This window comes from Ascaphus truei, chromosome 5 (assembly GCF_040206685.1).
Source record: "Ascaphus truei isolate aAscTru1 chromosome 5, aAscTru1.hap1, whole genome shotgun sequence".
Classification (NCBI taxonomy): domain Eukaryota; kingdom Metazoa; phylum Chordata; class Amphibia; order Anura; family Ascaphidae; genus Ascaphus; species Ascaphus truei.
This window is the reverse complement of record NC_134487.1, coordinates 256,540,847-256,560,139: the sequence shown is the minus strand read 5'-3', so window position 1 is coordinate 256,560,139 and position 19,293 is coordinate 256,540,847. Positions and strand designations below refer to the sequence as shown.

At 44.6% G+C, this 19,293-nt stretch overlaps 1 protein-coding gene across 12 annotated transcripts in view; it reads left to right on the top strand.

Moving 5' to 3' along the window:
- LOC142495861 (myoferlin-like) overlaps positions 1–19,293 on the top strand; it is a 101,362-nt gene that overhangs the window by 57,846 nt on the left and 24,223 nt on the right. For 11 of the 12 annotated variants that reach the window (XR_012801838.1, XR_012801839.1, XR_012801840.1 and 8 more), the window contains 15 exons: positions 99–272; positions 436–541; positions 757–834; positions 1,086–1,267; positions 1,618–1,776; positions 1,882–1,983; positions 2,081–2,242; positions 2,712–2,874; positions 3,730–3,755; positions 3,830–3,871; positions 4,425–4,523; positions 15,884–16,018; positions 16,163–16,318; positions 17,699–17,790; positions 18,332–18,502. Coding sequence is in view for 9 of the 12 variants with exons in the window: in XM_075601911.1 (XP_075458026.1) it covers positions 99–272; positions 436–541; positions 757–834; positions 1,086–1,267; positions 1,618–1,776; positions 1,882–1,983; positions 2,081–2,242; positions 2,712–2,874; positions 3,730–3,755; positions 3,830–3,871; positions 4,425–4,523; positions 15,884–16,018; positions 16,163–16,318; positions 17,699–17,790; positions 18,332–18,502 (1,847 nt within the window). In the remaining 3 variants the exon portion in view is untranslated. The remainder of the gene's footprint in view (positions 1–98; positions 273–435; positions 542–756; positions 835–1,085; positions 1,268–1,617; positions 1,777–1,881; positions 1,984–2,080; positions 2,243–2,711; positions 2,875–3,729; positions 3,756–3,829; positions 3,872–4,424; positions 4,524–15,883; positions 16,019–16,162; positions 16,319–17,698; positions 17,791–18,331; positions 18,503–19,293) is intronic. The other variant, XM_075601909.1, reaches the window with a different exon arrangement.

The window sequence follows — 19,293 nt, the reverse complement described above, 5'->3', positions numbered from 1 at the left end:
CTGCCTTTCTCTAGCTGATATGTCCCAGACCCCCCAGTCCCTCCCTCTTGGTAGCCCCCCTTGTCTCCTGCTGACCCTTTCGGTGGCCCTTTCTGTAGCACTCAGAGGAGAAGGCACAGTCGGCATGCTGGGAATACACAACAGCTTTCGAATGGAAGTTCCACCAGCAGCAGAAATCCAGTGACATGTTCAGGAGGCGTTGCTGGAGGCGTTCACTGGTTCCCCTAGAAGGGCAGGGAGCTTCTTCCATCTTCCTGCTGGAAGAATCCATGGTAAAAGTGCTCTGAGGTCACAGGTTATTGTCCCTCCTGTCTCTCCCTCTCCCTTCCGTCTTTTTTCTCACCATCTGTCCCCATTCTCTATCTCTCTTCCATCTCTCCGTCTCTCCTCCCCATTCGCTCTCTTTTCCCATCTTTCTCTCCTTTTTTCTCTCAGGAATTAAAGTTGGACAAGCCAGACCATGACAAAAGCAAAGAGACAAAGAACCAGTCCAGAGTTGTCCTGCAGAATAACACCCCCCTTATATACTGCGTGTTCAAGGGTGAGTCCATGTAAAACAACCCCCTTACACACTGCCTGTGTCAGGATGAATGTGTATAGGGCCTTATGGCTTAGTATTGCTCAATGTCACAAATCTAGAATTAGGGGTCTCCCACTTCAAAGGGCAGTTCTAAAGCTTGTGATATTCCAGGGATCTCAGGGATTCCAGGGATCTCATCTGACTGTCTGCATAGACTGATGGTCTCCCTCTCTCAGGTCCCACCTACTACCAGCTGCGCTGTTACATGTACCAGGCCCGATGCCTCCTCTCTGCAAACCTGAACAGCTTCTCAGGTGAGGGGTCTAGACTGAGATGGGGGGAGAGGGGCAGTTTGTATAAACACAATGGTGATGGGGTGGAACATAGGGAGAGACGTCAGTCTTGGAAAAGAGAGACCATAGAGCACCTGGAGTGTGGGGATATCGAAGACGAACACAGACATTGGGAGGGCACAGGGAGACGTGCAGTAGGCACACAATCTTACTCTCCATGACCCCCTTGAATACACAGAACCTCCATCTCTGTAACTCTCCCTTTTCTCTAGATCCGTATGCTCAGGTGGCGTTCCTCCATGTCAGTCAACGCACAGATGTGCAGCCCTGCACACTCACCCCTTTCTGGGACCAGACTCTTCTGTTCTCTGACGTCCTTATCTATGGAGATCCTAAGTCTGTGATGCAGGAGCCCCCCTGCATCACCGTGGAACTGTTCGACAAGAATCAGATGGTAACAGAACATCCTGAAGACTCCGAAGACCCTGCTTAATATCTGCCAATCAGAAAGCTTCCTCCCGTCACTAGTGCTGACCCCTGCATGCACTGAGATCTAGCATCCTGACACCTGCCTAATTTAATGAAGAGTAGGGTAACATGTAGCTAACAATGCATCAGCTTCCATTGACCTGAATAGAAGTTAATGCAGCACGTTAATGCAGTACACTGTCCTGAAATGAGACTCCTGGGGCAATAAAACAATCCCAGGGGGATTGTAAACCTCTCAGGGCAGCTCTAAAGGCAATAATAAATAGATCAGGGCAGTATCCACACAAGACAACCTTTTTATCTTATTTTTTTTAGGGGAAGGATAAGTTCCTGGGGCGGAGCTTGTGTTATCCAATTGTTTGCCTGAATGTCAGCTCTAGAGTCCTGCCCCGCCTAAAATGGAACCCAGTCAAAAAGGGGGAGAGATCTGGTGGGGAGGTGCTAGCCGCCTTCGAGCTTCTATTGGATGAAAAGGTAAAAGGGCTGGAATTTTACTTGGCAGCAGATCATGGGTATGCTATGTGACAGACATGAAGCCACTCTCACCATTGGCTCCCTGGTATCTTTTTCCTTTCTCAGGACCGGAAGCTGGACTCCATCCCAACACCTCACCGCAAGCACAATGGGAGCCTTGTGGTCCCCAAGGCGATCCGACCCACTCTGAGGTTAATGGAAATGGAGGTGCGAAGGGACAGACTTTGTCACATAATGGGAAGGGGCTAATAGGATAATGTCAGTGCATCGCATGATGGGTGTTGAGTCACATGATGATTTCCAGATTCTGACCTGGGGCGTCCGTGAGATGAAGACCTTCCATCTGCTGTCCGTCCAAAGCCCAAGCCTACTGGTGGAGTGTGGAGGGGAGTCCATCCAGACTCCCCCAATAAAAAATATCAAACAGAACCCGAACTTCCCTACCTCTCTGCTTCGTATGAAAGTGGTACGTGGGGGGACGTGTGGGGGGGAGGGGATGCTATGAGCAGATGAGGGGTCTAAGTAGTTGGATGGTAAGTGGAGGTTAGGACGAGGAGAAAGGACCAGTGGTGGAAGTATGATGGTAAACCGAACCACTATTTGTTTTTTTGTACAAACCCAGAGTTCAACTGCTTTTTTATATCCGACAGTGATAGCAGTACCACTATTTTGTTCACGGTGCCTCCAGCAGAGACAGTATGGGTAGGGAAGATTTAAGGTGTGTAGCGGAAGGAAGATAGAAGGGTATCTGATGCCAGGAGAGGAGGAATGGTGGTTGGATGTGGGGGAGATAAAGATGGATACTGAGTGTATGATAAAGGAAGTCGTTTCCAGAGGACTGAGCACATCACTGACGCGCAATAATGTCACCCTGTTCTCCCTTTCTCGCTCCATCCCTCATTCGTCACATCTTCTCTCTCGCCTCTCCTGCACAGTACCTCCCAGAGGAGAAATATTACTTTCCCCCCATTGAGCTCAAGGTCCTGGATAACCGTCCCTTTGGCTACAAGCCGCTGGTTGGACAGACCAGCATTTGGGACCTGCAGCCTTACTATGACGCCCTGGACAAAGTGATCGCCCCTGCACTGCCAGCTCGAGGTGAGGCCACTAAACAGGAATATGTCACCCACCCAGGAATCCAGTGTTTGCCAACCTAGAGGGTACAGTGGGATAAGAGGGGGGGGCAGGATCGGAGAGGTAGGAGGGACACAGAAGGGTACAACTTGCCGAAGCCAACTCGCTGCTGGCTGTCTTGCCACTAAGGTAAGTTATTAAGGGGTTAAGTTTAGGAGTTTTAGGGTAAGGAGTTGAGGTTAGGGATTTAAGGTAAGGGCTCCGATTATGGGTTTCAGGGTAACTAAGGTTTTTTGGGTGAAGATTAGCATTAAGGGTTTTTGGGTAAGGGGTTAATGGTTAGGGTAAAGAAAACGTTTGGGGCTTTTGGGGTGAGGTTAGGGGGTTACCTTCGTGACAAGGTGGCTGATTGGCTGCTGCGAGTTTGCGGCAGCAAGTCTTAGATCGAGAAGAACATACAGTTCATGATGGGAGATTCACCAAGTGGCAAAGACAAGAGGAACGCGATGGGGCAGAGAGAATCAGAGAGAAAGCAGGCAGTTTCCTTGCATCCGTAACCCAATTAACATATTTCACATAGTGGAATCCTTACCCATTTAAAGGGGATTATTTTGGGGACCTTGCTTTCCTCACTGAAAACAGAATGAAGGCAAAACAATTGATATTGAGGCGGCTCCATTTCTAAAGGTTGGGAACCACTGCTAGCCCCATCACAGGTGTTGAAATGGGCACCGTGCATTGCCCTGTATGGTGTTATTTTGCTATGCAATGTGTTGAAGGCCTCTTCTCACTGATCGGGTTACAATGAGATCTTTCTCTCCGTTCCGTTATTAGAAATTACTGTAAATGTATTCTTCTGCCTCTTGTCTTTTTCCTCAGTGGTATCCGCAGAGCACACACCCAAGGTCAGAACGGGTTCAGGGGTGGGACGCTGTTCGGTCACGAAACTACTGACCCCCTGACCTGTCATATTTTGTAGGTGAAGAAGCCGAATGTTGATAAAAACCCGGAAGAGCTTGAGGTAAAGGAGACACCTGTGACATATGTGTTTAAACATGTGCGTTTGCATCATGTGTGTGGGAGAGAGAGGTTGTATGGTAATTGTAACTTATTCTCCTTGCATGTGTGTGGCAGAAAAAGGGGTATTTTATCTATCTTTTTAAGCATATATAGGATTAATGGAGCAATGCTCTGCATGTGTCAGGTAGGGAATAATTAAGCAATGCTCTGCGGGTCTGTAGTTGAAGAGGTTTACTAGACCGATTCTCTGCAGATATCTAGTATTTAATGTGATTCTGTACGGGTTTTTAGAGGTTAAAGTGTTTTAATTGGGATGTTGTGCAGGTGTGTGACATGGAAAGGATTTATAGATTGATGCTCTGCAGGTCTGTAGCAGGGATGGGGCTGTTAGTGATACTCAGCACAACTCTATAGAGATGGGGTTCAATGTACCCTGCAGGGCTCTTCACTAGGGAAAGAGGTGGCGAAGCGCTGCCTGTCAGAACTGTTGCAGGGAATAGGGTTAGTGGAGCAGCGATCTGCAGGTTCCCCTCACATGTCTCTATATCTACCAGGAAGAGGAGCCGTTCGATTGGTGGATTAAGTTCTTCGCCTCCCTCGGTGAACTGAACCACATCGGGACCTATCTGGAGAAAGGTCACGACATCCTGAAGGTGAGAGTACAGAGAGACGTGGGGTTATATAGAGCCTATAACCCCTCTCCTGTGTGCTCTACCTGTGTGTATCCCTTCTGCCGTGTGCTCTACCTGTGTGTATCCCTTCTCCCGTGTGCTCTACCTTCATGTATCCCTTCTCCCGTGTGCACTACTTGTGTGTATTCCCTCTCCCATGTGCGCTACCTGCGTGTATTTCCTCTTCCGTGTGCTACCTGTGTGTATTCCCTCTCCCGTGTGCGGTACCTACATATATCCCTTTTCCCATGTGCTCTACCTGTGTGATCCTTTCTTCCACGTGGGCTTCGTTTCTCAAAAAGTAGAGGAGCGCAGGTGTCGGTGTAGTATAGGAAAAATATAAAAACACACTATAGTGCAATACAGTTTAGATAAAGTGGAAAAGGCTGGAAGAAGGTCTCACGAATGGAAACTCACATGATTCCAAACAATACAAGGCAAATCCAAAACTGTGGCAATTGGTTGAAAGTTGCTCTGTGCAGTTGAATATAGTTCCCCAGTGTGGTGTAGTAATCTGTCGTGGTCTCACTCGATGTGGTCACGTCAGTGGCAATAAGGGATTTAGAACAAGAAAGCCAACATAGCGTAATCCAGTCGGAAATAAAACAAGGTGAATATAAAATCAACACTTACATGGTGTCGTACGAAATAAGGCACATAATGAATGGTGTGTGTCGGAACGGGTACTCGCCGCAGCCTCCGTCTGAAACCTCTCTACCGTATTGCGTCACTTCCGGATGTGACGCGCATCAAGTCACAGTCATAGCAAGGATAAGACACCATTTTGCAGTTTCACAATGATGTGGCCATTTTAAGTAAGTTGTGGGCTCGGGAAGGCCTGAACCCTAATAAGGCACTATTATTGACTGCCCCTGATACTACTGATGATGTGAGCTTCAGAGAGGTGATAGGGGTTACCCCCGCGTGGGGACCTACTGAAATACAAGGGAAAATATGTTACAAGTAAAAAAATTGCATATGTATTGTGTACATGTGTGAACAATGTTGATCCTGTGAAGGTGCCTGAGGGTATTGCAGGGAGGGACCGTGATCTGTGGGATATTACCATCATTTGTAAACCTGCCGATGACCCTAGTAATGTTATAGGATACACTATTGGGGACAAGATCAGAGAGTTAATAGCTAAAGAGGGGGCTGCAATTGATGAAGTTCGCAGTGAAATATTCCCTGAAGTCCCTACCTCCACCACGGGACCTACATCTACATCTCCCGAGGCCCTTATCACCGCTAAGGGACAGGTAGTGAAAAAATCTATGCAGTCTAGTCGGGGGATCATTACTACCGAAGGTTAAGGATGTTCTCTGGGGTATGCCCAACACCCCCTAGTGAACACGATTTTGAGAGTTGGATAGAGCAGGCTATGCAGATGGTGCAGGAGTGGGGGGAGGGGTGCTCAGATCAAGATAAGAAGATCTGGATTGCAGAAAGCCTTAAAGGGCCCACCTTAGCTATAGTCAGAGCTGTTAGAAAAATAAATGAAACTAGTAACCCCCATGAATACTTACAAGCCCTAGAACACACATTTGGCACCGCAGAGAGGAACAGTATATCAGATTCAGGGGGATTGTGACAGGGGACTTATCCCTGTTCAGTAAAGTGCCTTTAATCTAGCAGTATGGTAGTTAATTACTAAACACCACCTGCCTGATTAGATTGCTTACAAAAGCCTGCCTTTGAGACAGGAAGTGACTCCTTAGCTCTGACTGAGAGCTGACCTTTGGAGCTGACCGGTCTTGAGCTCTGCACAGCAGAGCTGATTTCAAGACACAGGGAAAACTACTACACCTGAAGCTGAACCAGGAAGTGAGAAGATTTTCCCTCCAGGAAACAGATAAGACTTTTATTCTTAAGAGACTGCTTATATCTGCTTATTTTCATGCTATATGTTTTGGGGCTGCGAGACATGCTTAACTAATGGAGATGTGAACTAATTGCATAGGATTTCACTAGAAATACTCCCAAGTGAATGGAAGCTTTGTTCCCCCCCCCTGTGTTTGGATAATTTCCTGATGAAAAGGAACAGGCACAATAAAGCCTATTATAATTTCACATTATAAAGCCTCCTAATTGTGTACCTCTGTGAACGTCCGTCTACATTTGGTGTCCGAGGTGGGACAAGAGGTGTCCTTGTAGTTAAAAAGGACCGGAGATTTTTATATGAAATTTTTTTTTATGCTTTTTGCCTACAAACAGTCTGAGAAAAAAAAAACCTCATGCAGCAGAGATCAGAGTTAAAGGGACACACCACTGAAACTTACACTGCATTGAAACTTACAAAACCACAGATGGACTCTTTGCCCCAATCCAAAGAGGAGAGAGACTGCTGAAGCAGCTAAAACTTTATTTGCCTATCACAAAGCGTAATATGGTCATTGAAATAGGGGTTTTGCCTTCCAGCCATAGTCAGGGTTCAAGAAGTGAGTCAGCCCTTAAAAGGGATAGGCATTTGTTGTTTTCAAATGTTTTGCTGAAGCAGTGAATACAGATGGTGACCCATGAGCGGTACTGATTCTGCAAGTAAAGGCTGCCACACCGCATAGGACTACCAGCTGTGAATGGAGTATATGCAGAAAAGTGTGAAAATTGATACAAGACTGTGCTGAAGCAGGGGAATTTTTAGCAAACAAATGCTGAGTGTAAAATTGCCCTATAAAGGAAAAGGTTTTTCAAAGCCAATTGCTGAGTGTTGAGTCCACTGCAAAGAATGTTTTTTTTTCTGCAAGTAAAAAAGTATGCCTATTATCTTGGGAGCAAAACAGACACCCAAAGTGTGAAGTGTGAATGCCATAATACCCAAAGATGAGACTGAAAATTACTGAACTCAGGCAGAAAACCAAATTCTGTTGCTGAAGCGGAGGCATTTCACCTAGCAAGTAAATGGTGTATAGCAATTAGACTTTTTTACCTAGCAACTGCACATCTTGTATACCTGATAAAAGAAAATGCATGCACAGCACTGCTGATATTGAAAAAAAAAATTACCCAAGAAAGAAAAGTCTACAGAGATGCCTGTGAGAGCTACGACATCTACAAGCAAAATATGCCCATCTGTAGGACTACCACAATTGGAGGTTCTAGCAAATACAGTGGCAACAGCTGCAATAGCGCCTCCTGAGGTCAGGAAGAAAATTACACCTGATAGCCTAAAAATGGAGGACAAGATGCAGCGTTCCTGTAATGAACCCTACCCCACGGAAGAGTGGCCCTTCCAGTCCAATAAAGAGGAAAACATCTCTTACGGGGAACCCGAACCGAGTCACACCCACAAAACACCCCAAGAATGGTGGGGGTGCCTGAACTCGGCATGAACAGAAAAGACTGCTCCCTTTGATGACGAATATGATCAGCAGGAGACAGAGCGGGAGCAGTGGATCACCGAATATTTCTGTCAGCTATTACAGTTGCAAGAAAAGCCTGGGGGATCCAGTGACGCTGCTAAAACTTCAAATGAAGATGGAGACCCCAATATCCCTGAAGGGACGTTGTCATCCAAATTAAAAAGGAAGAAAAAGAAAAGCGGTTCTTCACTTACCGTGGAAGTAACAGACACGTCCGCAGATCCTGTGCAGAAAATGGGGGACAGAGTTGCCCTGCAGCCTAGAGAAAATGGAGAATTCGTCCCACGGTTAACCGAATATCCAGAGGGCCCAAGGCAGAAGTCGGGTACCCCAAAGAAGTGTCTGTCCGGTGCCAACAGTGAGGAACCCTCAACCAACCATCCCAGGGAAGCGGAGCCGGAACCAGTGAGTGACGATCCCTTGACCAGCCCTGAAGACGTCCTGAAAATTGCCAGGCGTGACTGATCTACTTCGAGAACAATTGAAACTTGAGAGAGCATATAACACAGAGCTACAGAAAAATAACGTGAGGCTACAAAAAGATGTGCTCACAATTTACTCTTTAGCCAGGACAGAATTGGACGATCTCAAGACTGAGCTACATACTGCAAATGCTACTATTTCCGCCATGGATGAAAAGCAGAGCCAATCTGATAAAATGGTGGCTACGCTAAAGCGGAAGTATGAGGAGGCACTGAAGCAGATGACAGTCTTCCAGAAAGAGGTTCAGACACTCCGCAGAGCACTGGATGCCTCACATCATGAGACCAACAGCTGCCGCACAGACCTGGAAGTTTCCAGAAAGGAACTACACAGTCTCACTGAGGAGCTGGACATTGCTAAAGAAACTATTGGTAATCTTGAAACAGATCTCAAAGTCTCTCAGAAGGAGCTTCAGACCCTCAACCTAGAGAAGGAAGTCTCACGCCAGGAGACTGTCATTCTCAAAGCAGATGTGCGTAAATGGAAGGAGGACTGCAAAGAGGCCCTGAAGAATACAGAGACTGAAAAAGGAGAAATTTCAAGATTAAAAAGAGAAAACTTAAAACTGAAAGAAGAAAATTTTCAGTTAACAGAAGAAGTCAAGGAAAAGTTTGACGCAGAGCACCGACTGCAGAACCAACTGCAAGGTCTGCGTACACACCTCCAGTATGCTGAGGAGAAGCAGCAAACGCTACAGGAAGAAAAACTGCAGGCTGCTAAAGAGGTACAAGCGCTGCAGGAACGTCTGAATACCCAGTACGTCCCCACAGAGCAGTATGAGGAGCTAAAGGCCACGCTACATGTCTTCAGAGCATCGTTGGAAGCGGAGCTTCGATACCAGGTGACTCTGTATGAGAGGGAGCGTGAGAAGGCTCAGAAACTGGAGCAAGAGCTGGAGAGACAGAGAGACTGTTCCATTCCCTTGAGTCAGTACACCAAGTAGAAAACAGACGCAGCGGCAACCTTGACGACAAAAATTACAGAGCTCCAGAATATGAAGGAGACTCTGATACAGATTCCTCCAATACGGAAAAAGGTATTGGCTCTGCCCAAGCACCAGTATCCCACAGTAACTAATGCCCGTAAGGACAAGGGTACAGTGAGAGTTGGGGACTCCACACAACTTCAAAACAAAATTACGACGTTTGAGCCACCAAAGAAAGCACTAGCCAAACCTACAGCTGCCCAACAGGCAACAAACAGGTAGGAGTGCAGAATCAAAGCCAGAAGAATCCTTAGCTGAAGAAGCTGAACTGGCCACTCCGTGGTGTGGAGAAGCTGCAGAAAGACCACTTCAAGAGCAGAAAACTCTAAGGGCTAGTCCTAACTGCTCTACAACTGTTGCCATACACTTTGTCTACAAAAAGAGGAGTGCCCGACGCAACAGAAATCTCAAGACCGCGCACGCGATAAAAAGACTTTACGTGGAAAAAGTCCTTCTCGAGCGACTGAGGAGTGCTGATCTCAAGCATCTTCGGGAGGAGACAAAAATAAACTGGAGAAAGGGCTCCAATCCCAGCGGGACAGAGGGTTCTCTTCCTCCATCCACTCTCATTCAAGTCACAAAGATATCTAGAATGAGAGTGGAAGGATGGGCTTTGGCCGTGGTAAGCCCGAGCTTCCCACAAACAGGGGAGGTATGTGACAGGGGACTTATCCCTGTTCAGTAATGTGCCTTTAATCTAGCAGGGTGGTAGTTAATTACTAAACACCACCTGCCTGATTAGATTGCTTACAAAAGCCTGCCTTTGAGAGACAGGAAGTGACTCCTTAGCTCTGACTGAGAGCTGACCTTTGGAGCTGACCGGTCTTGAGCTCTGCACAGCAGAGCTGATTTCAAGACACAGGGAAAACTACTACACCTGAGGCTGAACCATGAAGTGAGAAGATTTTCCCTCCAAGAAACAGATAAGACTTTTATTCTTAAGAGACTGCTTATTTTCATGGTATATGTTTTGGGGCTGCGAGACATGCTTAACTAGATGTGAACTAATTGCATAGGATTTCACTAGAAATACTCTCAAATGAATGGAAGCTTTGTTCCCCCCCCTGTGTTTGGATAATTTCCTGATGAAAAGGAACAGGCACAATAAAGCCTATTATAATTTCACATTATAAAGCCTCCTAATTGTGTACCTCTGTGAACGTCCATTTACAGGGATGTTCCAGCGAAAAGGGGAAAAACTATCTGACATTCTAGGCAGACTTGAGGGTGTTCTGTTGAAAGTGGTGCGGAGTAAAGGTATTACCCCTGATCGGGCCGACTGCGTTCGAGTAGAACAACTGATTTGAGGAGTTCCTCCTGGAGATGTTATGACCCTTTACCTGCGACTAAGAGAGCGAAAGGAGTCCCCGTCTAAATTCCTAGAATTATTGAGAGAAATAAGGGATAAGGAACAACAGATGGCGCCCGTCCTGGCTCGGGACATTACTGTAAGAATACAGCCGCCAAAAGTCGGTTGGGATCTAGAGACGGTACTACGGAGATGAGAGCAGTAGATTAGGAACCACCATGCGGAGTGACCACAGATAGACCAAGTGAAGAATGGTCAAATCTGAGCAAGACCGATATATTACCCAAAAAGATGCCAAAGCTGATCACCGCTATTCGATTGAAGGATGCAACTATGGAGAAGGAAAGGGGGAACCGACCCAGAGGAGAAGAGTTGGAACCGTGCATGGAGCCAACCCTCAGCAGGGGAAGGAAACTGTGGAGGAGCGGTGAGCCAAACAGAAACACTCTAACGCGTTTTGCGCCGGATGGCGCTTTGTCAAAGAGTATAGGACTCCTATCATCCATTCTCTCTTATGTAGCACTTATGCATCTGCAATCCACATCCCCTGAACGAATTGCTGCGCTCCCGCACAGGTGATAAGTGAATTAACCATAATGGCCAATCATGGGTGTTTGTATGCAGGTGCCGAGTCTACATAGAAAACTGCACTTAGAAAGTATAAAGAAAAATACATATTACATACAGCACAATGGCTAAATGAAACATGTTTAAAAAAAAAAAAAAGAGAAAGAATAACCTAATTCACATAAAGCAAAGCATGAATGAGGTCACTCAAAGTTAAAAAAAAAAAAAAAAAAAATGTGTACATGCATGAGAAATTAAATTCATATCTTCTTAAATTTTGCATTATATTTGAAAATCATGAATATTTTCTTGTTATGCACTATTCAAGATCTCTCTATTAATCTAATTTAGGAAAAAATGTAAAGATATCCAATGTCTGGTAGTGTCTATATTGCGATAAAGACTCAAGCATAGAAGCCAGACTTTTACATTAATGTATTGATAAACATATCAATGAATTTATATATATATCAATAGATACAGAGTGCAGCCTGGAGTAAGATGCAACGAGTCTCCAATATGCATACAATAATATTTAGATAACACTAGCCACTCAGAATAATTGAAAATATCTACCAATGTATATATTGACTAAAATAGATTTGCTATAAATCAGTAAAAAAAAGTAAATCAATAAAGAATGAAAATTTTGAATTCTGTAGAATCCCCATCTTGTATAAATAATCTTTATTGTGGTGTCTACATTTGTGTTTTAATCAGAAATGCTTATGTTGTTAATTTAACTAAATTATTTAACTATAATATTCTAATGGATAAACTTGAGACTTCAAAATGCTGGCCCTTGGTCAAGCATATTGGAGCATGAGTTACTGCAGACTCAGCGAAGTAACTGCAAACAGATAATAAAAAATAATAATAATAATTTTAAAAAAAACTTACTGGGAATTATGTATCAATCTCTACAAATGAACTGATTTTTATTAATATTGCATGGCAGGTTACATTTTACCAAATTGCTTGTCCTGTATGTGGTTTTGACGCACTGTTTTTGTTTGGGATCTTCCAAGCACATATTTTCTCGAATGGCAGATAGTATTGGACTCTCCCCCATGGCTGTGCCTTTGGTGTATTCACATACAACAGAATTAACCATGTAAGGATTGCCCATGTTAAACCGCAAGACCTTCAGAAAGCACAACAGACGGACCCTGGCCTCAAAGAGACGTGGATGGCCCTAAAACATGGAAAGTCAGTAAAAAACGTCATATGCACGAATACCGAGAGTCAATTGCTGAAGAAACAATGGCTCAGCCTAGTGCTCAAAAGTGGGGTGATGTTTAGATTGGCAAAAAAGTCAACACACTCCGTGATCAAGCAGATGTTACTCCCTTACAAATACAGGCAAGTGGTACTCGGAGCCCTCCATGATAGTCATGGCCACTTAGGATCTGAAAATACTTTAAGATTAGTGAAGGATCGGTTCTATTGGCCTTGAATGGCCCATGATGTGGAAGACTACTGTAAAAACAGTGGGAGATGTGGAACCAGGAACTGTGGGAGATGTGTACCCTGCTAACAAGAGCAGCACCGCTGATGAGTAGTGGGCCTCTAGATTTAGTTTGTATGGATTTTCTATCATTAGAATCAGACAGGAAAAACACCGGTAACATCTTAGTGGTTTTGGACCATTTCACTAGGTATGACCAAGCATTCCCAACAAAAGACCAGTGAGCTACTACTGACGCGAAGGTGCTCTGGGACAAGTATTTTGTTCATTATGGACTGCCTGGATCCACTTGCATCAAGGCCGGGACTTTGAAAGCCGCCTTATTAAGGAAATGCTGAATATATGTGGAATAAAGAAATCTCGAACACCCTACCATCCCCAGGAGGATTTTCAGCCAGAAAAAATGAATAAAACCCTGCTGAATATGATAGGCACTTTAAACGCTCAGGGAAAAACACAATGGATGTACAGAAAAATAAGGGAGCGCAGAGTCAATTTATAAGACACAAGGTAATTGTTGCAGATAATACTTCTGATGAGATATATAATAGGATATCAATAGACTAATACACTCAGTACAATTGGATCAGTGATAGTGGTGGTAATAAGGTAATGCTGATAAACAGTGGTGGACAAATCACCAAAAAATCTACTCGCCCAACAAAAAAATCTACTCGCCACCTAGTACCACACGTGTGCTGCTTGAGCCAATAGGAGCTCGCCACGATGTTAAATCCACTCACCCGGGGCGTGCAAATGTATAGGTTTGTCGAACACTGCTGATAATAATACTCACACGGCCATGTGTGGGTACACAAGTGGTGATTGGTTTCTTTAAGAATGTTCGTCTCCCAATTCTATTTTCTCTGGTTGTCTGTTGACAACTCAGGCATACGTGTCGCGTCTGTCTTCTCTTGGCTTACACCCGATCCCTCAGACCGACAGGAACATCAAGGAGACAATGGTTTAAAAAATAGACATTTATTCACACATAGAATAACAATGAACTTTCATAGTCAACTTACTCTGCCGGTGACAGCACTCTCCGGGTTCAATGCGGAACTGCTTGGCCCCTGCTACCGCGTCCGGCATTGCTTGCTAGAATGCAGCACCGTTCTGTGTACAGTTTTGAGCACCGCCGGCCACCGTACTTCCTCTGAGGATCTGCACCCATATATATGGTCCTCAGTATCCGACGGTCCGCTTTCCGTCGAACACCTAATCCGACGCCGCATAATGCATTCCCCTGGACACATTCTCCGATGTTGGAACCGCTTATCCAATGCTCACTGCCGCAATTTAACATGGACCCGCAATCCTACAGTCCTTTATCTTACGGCGGTTTGTGGGACGCATTCTGTCGGATAAGCGAGGACTGTCCTGAAAGGTGAGAGTAGTGTTCACGAATAGCCTCCATGCCTTCCATGTGTGGGATATTGGTGTAGTGGCTTGAGACGTCCATAGTCACCAGCAGTTTGTCCGTGATGTCAATCGTGATAGTGTCCAGTTTATTAATAACATTTGTAGTGTCCTTAACGTAAGATGCCATTTTTGCCACCATCGGTTGCAGCAGAAAATCCACATACTTGGATATAGGATGGCAAACAGAGCCCTTGGCTGAAATAATTGGTCTACCTGGCGGGTTGGTGGTGAATTTGTGCATTTTGGGGAGAACATAAATGACTGGCATAAGTGGATATGTGTGTGTGTGTGTGTGTGTATATATATATATATGACTAAAAGGGAGGGAGAGTAGGGTCAAAAAGGTGCACTCAAATGCTGAATTATGAAAAATAGAAATGGACTTTATTAACAAAGAGTATAAAAAAACACAAAAGACAGACCCACACAAATCACATGTCAGATCGCTATGCGACACAACGTAAGAACACCAAAGAGGTACAATTGGTCTGATAAGAGCCAAAGCAAGGTAACACTATATCATTACAAATATAACATAACAGAACTAGGGGAAAAATATTTCTCCCCAAGTAATGTTTACTGAGATCGGCCGATCCAGAACAAGAGTAGCAATAAATATAGATGATAAATAGATACAGACCACAAGAAAATAATTAAATATATATTATAGTAAATATACATAGACCTCTTAATGATGATGAGAGATGGTTAGGCACATAGCTAGAAATGCATAACATTGTGACCCTTAAATGTGCTGTAGATCAGCTGAATAAAGTGATGCCCAAATTGAGCTGCACATGTAAAATAAGTAGCAGCAGTGGAAAATCCATAAAGTGCACTGGTAGCGCTCATATTAAGTCCCCTAAGATACAGAGCTCAAAAATAATGAGCAGTGGTGGTGTGTGAATAGCATCAATGCTCCCGGAAGAAGCCTTTTTGGCGAAACGGCCGTAGGAGCAGAGCTGTGACAGCACCCCTCCATCCTGTGACCCGTGTGCCTTACCATACTGCGTGAGATTTTCCTCCGTTTTACTGCTGATGTCCCACTACGAGACTTTGGTCTTTATCATCTGATTCTCCTGCTGCCTGACTGAGTAACGCTGGTATTTATCACTGGATTTCCTCAGTGCTTTGTGCACACCTCACACAGCAGTGCTCTATGTCCCTGTGTTATTCACACACCACCACTGCTCATTATTTTTGAGCTCTGTATCTTAGACCAATTGTACCTCTTTGGTGTTCTTACGTTGTGTCGCATAGCGATCTGACATGTGATTTGTGTGGGTCTGTCTTTTGTGTTTTTTATACTCTTTGTTAATAAAGTCCATTTCTATTTTTCATACTTCAGCATTTCAGTGCACCTTTTTGACCCTACTCTCCCTCCCTTTTAGTCATATTATTCCTTGGGTCGGTAGCACCACCAGAGGGTTACATTTTACCTTGACCTCTGGTTAACTGATTATTTAATCATACAGGGGTGATTTGATTGCGGCATCTATATATATATATATATATATATATATATATATAAAAATAAAAATGAATAGACGATACCGTTCTGTGGCTAACGAAATATAGATAGATAGAGAGAGATGCATAAGATTTACTAACAATCTTTGCATAAAACGGGGGTTTTATATGGGTGAGTTATGATACAGTTTATGACAACAATTTAATACAAGATCTGTGCATTGTTGTGTTCCCTCCAATAAATCCAGTTCCTGTGTGTTTTCTGCTCCCTTCCCCCAGATATATGACATGGAGCTGGAATCTGTCCCCACATTCCGTGGATTTCAGGATTTCTGTCAGACCTTTAAGCTGCACCGTGGCAGGTCACTGGAGGGGGATACTGATGAGGACCCGTTGGTGGTGGGGGAAGTGAAGGTAACAGGCTATATTATGTGGAAATCCTCAGAACTGATGATAACCCAACGGTGAGGCTTCCACTGCCCCAACATGGTTCCAGTCTCGCTACCACTAACTTTCTCTTGGCAGCTTTTCATGTGCTATGTGGTGTCACCCCTCCAGGCCTCGTTTAGGATTTATCCCCTCCCAGAAGACCCAAAAGTGCCAATACCCCCTGCTTATTTCCAGCATATTCCGGAGAGTTGCCCTCAGGAGTGCCTTGTACGGGTATATATCGTGCGGGCCTTAGACCTGCTCCCATGTGACAGGAATGGTTTGGTAAGCAGAGAGATAGAGGGAGGAAGCAGGGGTCCCATCGATTCGTACACTCACACACGAGAATGCAACTCCTGCACGCAGCCAACACAAACACACAACCTGCATCGCTTGTGGTACAAGCAGAGCCCAATCATTTGAAAGCACATGCACAAAGCGTCTACCTCTTCCAAATAAGGATAGTGTTGTGTAAATAGAGGCATGTGTGTAGAATTATGTGCAGGGAGAAAAACCACTGTGCTGGTGTGTGCAAATGTAGTGAGTTATTACTATGCCGCATGTACAGAGGAGAAAACACTAGGGTTAGGGAGTGATCACAAAACCACACCAATTGAAACGAAATAATGGGTGAATATATGGTAATCAAAAAAGTGGGTGCAAACTGTGAACTGAAAAGTGAATCAGAAAAGGGGGGAAGGAAAACACAAAGTGGATGTGTCTCCTAAAAGAATTCACTATACTGCACTCCTACTTAATATAAAATTTAACTTTTAATATATTTACATAAAACATATGTTACCAAATCGTTGTATATTGTGCATTAAAAATAAATTAAATTATCAAGAACAAGCGTCCGTGTCAGTGAATGTGCGTTGGAATAATCTCAGACAGCAAATTGTATTCGAGATAGCAGGACACAAGACGCTAATAGTCAGGGTATAAACCCCTCTGGGACACCTATGAGACCAGGTACATGTGTATATATATAAATATGACTAACAGACTCAGTGAATGATTGTATCACGAAAATACTACAGTCCTGCTTAGACTTATAAACCACAGAGCACTTAAGTGCTCTGTGGTTTATAAGTCTAAGCAGGACTGTAGTATTTTGGTAACATATGTTTTATGTAAATATATTAAAAGTTAAATTTTATATTAAGTAGGAGTGCAGTATAGTGAATTCTTTTAGCATGTACAGAGGAGCCACATGTGTGTGCATGTGAGGGTTGCAGTCAGTGGTGTGCGAGGTGCAGTTTGTACGTAGAGATGGGCTTTGTGTGTTGGTGTGGCAAGGACACTTGTATGTACAGAAGCAGATTGTGGTACTGTGTGTGTTTGAATGCACATGTAGTGATGGTGTGTGTATCAGGGCAGATATGGCTGCTAAAAACGCGAGGGTTGTGTGTTCACATGCAGTGGTGGTGGTGGGGGGGGGGTGGGGTTAGGACAGGTGTGGCCAACTCCAGTCCTCAAGGGCCACCAGCAGGTCAGGTTGACTGAGTCAGAATGACTGAGCCACCTGTGCTGAAGAAGGAATATCCTGAAAACCTGACCTGTTGGTGGCCCTTGAGGACTGGAGTTGCCCCCCCCCCCCTGGTTTATGATGAATGATGTACATTACGTAAGTAGTTCTCAGTAACCAGCATTTCCCTGTTGCAGTGTGACCCCTACCTGCAAATCTCGCTTGGGAAGAAGAGATTGAATAACAGGGATAATTACCACCCAAACACCCTAAACCCTGTCTTTGGCAAGTAGGTGCCCACACCCCTCTCACCAGCGCTAACTTTTAGCAACTTGAAGAGATCACACCAGACTGAGATCCCCAACTCCCTATTGTAATGTCAAATGGTTCTGTGAACACCTCCCATTTGGTGGTTAATCTTTAACTTACAGTAATACGTGGAGGTCACACATGGACCTTCTTATCTCATAGTGAGCTGTGTCATTATTGTAATGATTTGGCCAAAGCTCATTGGACTCAATTTTAGAAAGGTAGAAGCATTATTTATGCTGTAAGAAGGTGGGTGGTACTTTCCAGAAGTAATTCACTATTCTTTAAGAAGTGGAGTTCCAGCTTTGTAATAATAATAAAACAAAATAAGTATTGATACTCTGGGTGTCAACATTTAAAAAAAAAAGTAGTAATATTCAACATTCGCTGGCACCATCACACTTTCACCACTAATTATATTCAATCTACTAACTCAAAAACCCAGGACTGGATCATTATCACAAGGTAATCTGGAGCTAGTTGACAGTGTGTCCTTAGCTGCTCTCCCTCCATCTCTGCAGACTGTTCGAGCTGAGCTGTGTCATTCCCCTGGAAAAGGACTTGAAGGTCTCTGTCTTCGATTATGACGTTGTGTCCTCTGATGACATGGTCGGAGAGACCGTCATTGACCTGGAGAATCGGCTTCTGTCACGTTTTGGGGCCAATTGTGGGCTCCCCCAAACCTACAGTGTGTGAGCAACAGATGTGAAGTGACTGTGTGCATGGGTTACATGTGGAGTTATTAGGATGGGTCATTTGGGGCCATAAACTAAAACTGGTTTCTATTATTAGTAGTATATAGCAAACAATACACTGCAACAACAAGATGTCAGTATGACTCCTTAGGCCTCGTTCAGGGTGCCAGCTGCAGGAGTTGGAGGGAGGGCGGGAGGAATTTGCAGTGCGGCAGTTTGCTGGGCGATCTGTGTTTATCCCCAGCAGACTGTTTCAGGAGTTGAGGAGGGGGCGGGGCTACACACGGCAGGTTAGGGATCCAAGCTGCAGTCATGAAATCATTCTCAAGAATGATTTCATTGGCTGCCTAGGTCCCTGTGACGCTGCTGCAGCTTCAAAAAACGAAATTTTCGTTTAGTGAAACTGTAGCCAGCTTCAACTCCTGGCTTCGGAGACAGGGCAGTTGCTACCCTGACAACCAGTATTCAAATTGAATACTTTGTTTCTCACGGCAGCTCGGACGGCAGCACGCCCTCCCTCCGAAGCCTGCACCCTGAACGAGGCCTTACACATTGGGAATATACCGCCTGCAATATAGATGGTGACCACTAGGTGTCACTATTATTAAAATACTCACTGGGTATTATACATAGCAACACAGGCAATCTATCACTTCATAAGACCTATTGGGTATACACCCCATGCAATATACATAGTGACCACAGGGTGTCACTATGACAATGAAACTCATTGGCACTTGGGAATGTAATTTCTGCAATATATGCATGGCCCTACTAGCACAAGTGTA